Genomic DNA, 6,557 nt, shown 5'->3' with positions numbered 1-6,557 from the left:
TAGTAAGATCATGGAGACAGGACAGGGATTGCCAGAAGTCAAGAGATGATACCAGGTTATGTGCCAGTGTACCAGTGGGTAGACAGTGTCCATCATGATACCAGTGGAAGGTGGGGACCAAGAATCATTTTAGAGGACACCTAGGTACAGGATTGGATAGGCTATTCCAGTGAGTGGGTTGTGGCTACATATACTAAAGTTTATGTCTGCTTCCTGAACAAGGATGTAGGGCTACCATCTGCAAGACAGGGAGGTGTTTGGAGAAAGAACACTCACCAGGTGTTGGTTTTATCCTCCATGAAATGAGCTGTTACCCATGAAAGGATGTCCTCCAAATTAGCAAAGTCCCTTGATTGTTGATTGTCTTAGCCCCTGATCATTTTGCTGTGAAGAGACACCATGATCAAGGGAACTGTTATAAAATAAAGCATTTAAATGGGGGCTTCCTCACAGTTTCAGAGGTTTGGCCCAATATCATGGTGGAGAGCATAGCAGTATGCAGTCAGGTGCTCTCAGTAGCTGAGAGCTGTATCCTGATCTGTAGGCAGAGGGAAAGAGAGACTCTGGGCTTGATATGGCCTTTTGAAACTTCAACGCCCACTGCCAACAAGGCCACACCTCCTAATCCTTTCAATAGTTTCACTCCCTGGTGACTAAGCATTCAAATATGAGCCTATGGAGGCCATTCTTATTCAAACTGCCACATCAATTTTATTTAGTGGGTTCCAGAATAAGATGTCTCAGGTCATGCTGGGCCACCAGTGAGATGGAGAAACAGCTACCAGATGCCGTTTCGCCCTCCTTTCCTCATATCTGTTGATGCTCAGTTGGTGGGTGAGGTCCCTCTAAAGAAGGAAAGGAAAGGATGGGTGTCCTGCACACTTGGGTGCAAGCTGCCAGAACCAGGCCTCCTCAGCAGGCCTTTAATCTAGAGTGCAGGGGAAGCTGGACAAGCAGAGCCCCCTTGACTCACTTCCTTTCTTCAGCGGAATGAGTGGTGACCCCTAAAAAGAACAATTGAGGTCTTAACCTTAGAACCTTGAATCAGCCTTGGGGTAAAAGTAGAATTGTTGCAAGTGTGATGTATATCAAGGTGTTATGAAGTCACATGAGAGTAGTATAAGTACTTGAGTGGAGATGCCAGCCGCAATTGAGTCCTTTCCTGACCCCTGGATTTCAGATTTCTGCCTCTATGACATGAAACAGACTTTATGAGTTACCCAGTCTGTGTTCTTTGCTAAGTTTACCCATTATATCCTCTTAAGATGACTGTAAACAGTTGAGACTCCTCTTGTAAATAGCCAATTTCTGGGGATTCTGTATGCAATTTTTTAAGTTAATTTTTATTTAAATTGAAAACAATCTTGTTTTACATACCAATCCCAGTTCTGTCTTCCCATCCTACCATTTTCCTCACCATCCCCCCATCCCACCAAATTCACCTCTTAGAGAGGGTGAGGCCTCCCATGGGGGATAATAAAAGTGTCACATCTTTTGGGGCAGGACCTAGGCCCTCCCCCATGTATCTAGGCTGAGGGGGTATCCCTCCATAGGGAGTGGGCTCCCAAAGCCCATTTGTGCACTAGGGATAAATACTGGTTCCACTGCCAGAGACCCCCTAGACTGCCCAAGCCCTCCAACTGACACTCATGTTCACGGGGCCTGGTTCAGTCTAATGCAGGTTCCCCAGCTGTCAGTGTGGAGTCCATGAGCTCCCACTTGCTCAAGTCAGCTGTTTCTGTGGGCTTCCTCAGCATGATCTTGACCCCTTTGCTCATCTCTTCTCTCTCTACAACTGGACTCCAGGAGTTTGGCTCAGTGCTTAACTGTGAATCTCTGCTTCTGCTTCCATCAGCTACTGAATGAAGGCTCTTCTGTATACAATTTTTAAATAATATTTTTAAATTAAAATAAAAATGTGTTGCAGGATCTCTAGGCCTCATGTTTGACAGGATCCATCACACATCTCTGCCCTGACTGTCCTGTCTCAACTCACAGAGACCCTTCTTGGCCACCAGGCTTGGTGCCCTTTCTCAACATTCCTTCCCACTCACCCACTTTGATGTCTCTAGCATCTCAGCCACCTCCTTGGCCATGGTGGGTACTGCTTTAGCCATCCACTGCCCATTTGGCCACAGGAAGTCTTTGGTCTGTTTTATGTCTGAGAGATGCTAAATTGGAGGCTTCCCATAGATATGTCCAACAGCTTCCCACCTCTAATAGAGTGGCCTCAGAAACACCATCTGTTCGTCTTTATTTTACTGTATAACAAACTGTTATAAATTACTCCGGATATAGTTTTTCATTTATAAACAAAGTTTGCACCCAGAATGCCTTGAAATGTTTTTAATAGACTGAGACTAGCAGTCACTTCGGTTATGCTGGTGTCCCCTGTACAGATGTTGCCCAGTTCAGAGGAGGGGCATTTTAAGGCACATTATTCTGTAATCAGAATTAAAGTTCAACTATGATTATGTTCACAACATTAATACACAATTTTAACCACTCAAAATATATTTCTAGTTTTGATGAAATTCTGTAAATTTCCTTTCACAAAAAGATCAGTAATACATAGTATATTGAATACTGTAATAAAATTATTTTCAAGAAAATACAGATGTGGAAATACAAATTTCCTAAATTTGTATACTTTGTAGTAACACAAAGTAGGTCAAAGTTCAGTATTAAATAAATATTGTCTCCTAATAAAAAAAAAACTTTTACAACAGTTTTCCTAAGGAAATACATTCATAGGATTTTACATTCTATTGTACAACAATGACAAGAACAGGGGGGCCCTCAATTATGAAACATAGCCACTGTGTTATCTAAGCACAGGAAATAGGTTTTTGCAAATGGGGCTTTCTTGTCAAAACTCTGGTTCCATGTGGCTATGCCAAGGTGTGGTTCACCAGCTCAAAAGGGCACAGCCTGTACACAGCTAAAACACAGGGACAGAGTGTCATAAGATTCATCACCTGGCTGCTAGCTTTGGAATCTGTGGGTGGGTATCTGTTGCCCCTGAGGCACTGTCTAGTCAGACTTGGCTTCTAATTCTGCAGTGGGAATTAGACCCCGTATCCAACAGATCAGGTGGTGTGTTAAGGCAGTGTCCTGGCACAGGCAGGCTTGAGAAACTTGTCTGCAAAGCAGGGGCTGACAGGTGCCTCTCAGAACACCCCTGGTACATTAGCCAGGCACCGCCTACCTAGGAGGTACTCCAGTGGCAGGTCCAGAGCAGCCTGGTGGAATTACTGGCCACAACATTCATTTACAATGGCTGGACTTCATTTCAGAAGTGGTCACAATGCTGCAAGGGAGAAGAAGGGTTATGGAAACCAGATGCTGCCTATCTGAGCCAGCCAGTCAACAGTGTACTGACAGGTTCAGCTGGGGAACAACACTCTGAAGCAGAATGCAGTATGATGTGTGAACTTGCTTTGTGTTCATTCATTCCTCTCAGTTTGTGAACAGGAAATTGTCCACTCTTCCTATCCATGATTCAACTGCAGCATTAATACAAATTGGCGGACCTTCTTGTGACCCTGTGAAAATAACTGTCAACCTTGATCCTGAGACACAGTATTTAGTTTCCTGAGCAGAGAACTGAGTGGTTTGTTTCAGAAGTCTCCAGGGGGTCCCTAAGTCCACCTTTAGCCTCATCTCAGCCCCCCTCAAGTGAGATCCTGTGGTGCAGGCCAAGTTTCCAGGGGGCTGGGAGCAAAACTCAGGTGACCTCTTCAAGATTGGACATCTGAGGGAAGGTGATGAGAGATGAAGACTCGGCTCTTCCCACTCCAGGGGACAGTGCTCTAAGACTGAAGTCCTGTAGTCAAGGGGAAAAAGCCCACAGTGGGCTCCTGTATGCCCCCCTCCTGGGTGATGTAGAGCCCTTCTGTGTCCACAGAGAGCTAGCTATAGTTCTGACCAAAGTTTCCTGTAGACCCGGCTTTAGTCCCCTAGCCCAGCCAGTCTGGCCATCTGCAGTATTCCCAATTTAGGGACAGCTCAGGCGAGATACCTTGTTTGTGCATGCAAGGTCCAGGCTGGGAGGGGCCGAACAGGGAAAATCTTGAGCTAGAGGAGGCCAAAGTTGGAACGAATATTTCTGCAGTTGATCCTACATGCCACAAGGTGGAAGGACACTCTGGAGAACTAACTTGGAAGGGGGTCAGATACGGCCTCAGGAGAGTGTATCTCTGGAGATGCACAAGAACCTGCTGCCCATTTAGGATGCGGCTGATCTGGACAGTGCAACTTCCACAAATCTCCTAATCTAAATTGTTAAGACCTTTGACCCAGCAGTGATAAGAGGTCTGCCACAGGCCTCTCAAGGGTCTTCCTCCTCTCTGAGTAAGAGAGGCAAACACAAATCCTGGGCCCAATGTGTGGGTTGGGGGTAGGGGAATTAGGGGGCGCAGCACCACGGAAGAGTAGGGACTGAACCAGGGCAAGAAAACGGCAGTGTGGTATTCTAGGGACGCCCAATGGATGAAAAGATTCTTCCTAGGGCCGGACGAAGCATAAGACTCCCAGAGAGCAGTGGACCCTAAGAAACCCTAGCTGGTTGGGGAGGGGCCACTGAAGGAGACTTTTTGAACTGGCCGCCGGCCAGGCAGCGATCACAACGGCGTCTCTTCTTGCTCCAGAGCGTGTGGCGGCAGTTCAGTAGAGCCCGGAAGAGAAGCGAGCTTAAGCAGAGCTGGGCGGCGGCGAGGGCGCGGCCTCTGGAAGGAGCGCCGACTGTGTACACGGCGCGCAGCCGCAGACCGAGCGTGCGCACTGGGCGGGACCCGGTGCTCTGGCCCCGTCCCCGGTTCACCTGAGGCAAAGGTAGCTGGAGAGATGCGCTCAGGTGGGGTGGGACTCGGGGCACGTGGGCTAGCCAGCCGTGAAGGGAGCAAGGGCTGCTGGGCAGCAGTGGGTGGCCAACGCGGGGACAAGCTTCCGGTGAGCGGTGTGTCAGAGCCTGTGTCACCTGCGGGAAGACAGGGTGTGAGTGGCTCCCAGTCCAGAGGAACACTGACCAACAGAAACCTGTAGTCAACCCAGGTTTCCCTTCCCCCTGATTTTGCTGTTCTTCTGTGGCTTGCCCAAAACTAGGTGCCGGCTCAAGTGCAAGGAGGGACCCCTAACCTTCCACACCAAATGTCGAACATATTCTGCTGTACACTACTGCAGACTTGCAGAGAGTTCCAGCCATTGTCAATGAAACTTCCTAGGCAGCTGGGCACCTGTGCACCATGCAGCCAGCAGATCTGGAGCACTCCCGATGTTCTGACCCTTTCAAACCCTGCCCTTGACAGCAGCCCCCTCTACAGGGGCATCAGTGCCATACTCACCCCTGGGTACTACTGCTCTACCCCCAAAACCCATCACAAGCTTCTAGGCACACAAGGCTCTGCTTCAAAACAATAGAGTTTAAGAATGAGGGGGAAAGCCAGGCCTTTAATCCCAGCACTCAGGAGGCAAATGCACGCAGATTTCTGAGATCCAAGCCTTTCTGGTCTACAAAGCTAGTTCCAGGACAGCCAAAGCTACACAGGGAAACCCTGTCTCAAAAGGGGGGCGGGGCAGGGGTAGCAAGGCCAGAAACAGAAGCAAGGAGCAGTGGGACCATGTAGGTTTCCTGTCCCTGCCACATCATTTCAAAACTGGATTCTCTTAGGAAAGAGCCACTCTATATAATACATACATACATACATACATACATACATACATACATACATACATAGTGATGCCAGGTCTTGCCAGCAGCGCTGGCCAGAATCTCCAATTGTAAAGGAGTGTGCTTCATTTCATTTCCCACTAGATTGATAAAAAGGTCTCTACAAATGTCCATCAGATCCCCCCCCAAAAAAAAACCCACTTTCATTTTCATCTGAAATGAACATGAGACCTGACCACAGAATAACTTCTATGTTGTTATGTTGCCCAGGCTGGCCTCAAACCCTTAGCCATCCTACCTATCTCTTGTAAACGCTGGGTTTACAGCCATACACCACCATGCCAGGCCTCAAATGTATCTGTCTGCTACACATTAGCTAGAGAAGCAGACTCAAATGGGGGTCCTCCATCAGTCTCCTAAGAAAAATACAGCTCGACAGGGTCTACAGAGTGAAGAAAGCTGTTGGAAAGTCTGAGACAGTGCAGGTCCAGGAGAGAGGTCGGAAGGCAATAGCTAGGAAGAAAGCAGGTGTTAGAGGAAGAAGCCAATTAGTTACATGTGTGTGGACTCAGGGGAAGCGGGTTGGAGCTGTTCCTCAGGGCCATCGGCCAGCAGGAAGGAATCCACTGATTTGTTGCTGAGGCGGAATGGTGTCAGACGGCGGAAGTTGCTGGGAGAGTTGGGAATCTGGACACGGGCCCTCTGAGAGGGCACCACCGTCTCCCCAGGGGACAGCCAGGGCGGCACCCTGGATAGGATGCTTGGGTCCAGGTCCTCGTCAGGGGAGAACACCGGATTATCAATTCCTAAGAGAAAGGGCATCTGGTCAACCACTAAGAAATACCGCCACGGGCAGTAGGAGGCTGGGTAGATAGGCTCTGTACTGGGT

At 48.4% G+C, this 6,557-nt stretch overlaps 1 protein-coding gene across 1 annotated transcript in view; it reads right to left on the bottom strand.

The window, feature by feature from the left end:
* Positions 1–6,220: 6,220 nt before the first annotated feature.
* Slc9a3 (solute carrier family 9 member A3) overlaps positions 6,221–6,557 on the bottom strand; it is a 41,760-nt gene continuing 41,423 nt past the window's right edge. The window contains exon 16 of the mRNA XM_027400166.2: positions 6,221–6,474. Within this exon, the coding sequence (XP_027255967.1) occupies positions 6,221–6,474 (254 nt within the window). The remainder of the gene's footprint in view (positions 6,475–6,557) is intronic.

Source organism: Cricetulus griseus, chromosome 2 (assembly GCF_003668045.3).
Source record: "Cricetulus griseus strain 17A/GY chromosome 2, alternate assembly CriGri-PICRH-1.0, whole genome shotgun sequence".
Taxonomy (NCBI): Eukaryota; Metazoa; Chordata; class Mammalia; order Rodentia; family Cricetidae; genus Cricetulus; species Cricetulus griseus.
Note: the sequence above shows the minus strand (reverse complement) of the source record. Positions and strands in the feature narration are given on the sequence as shown.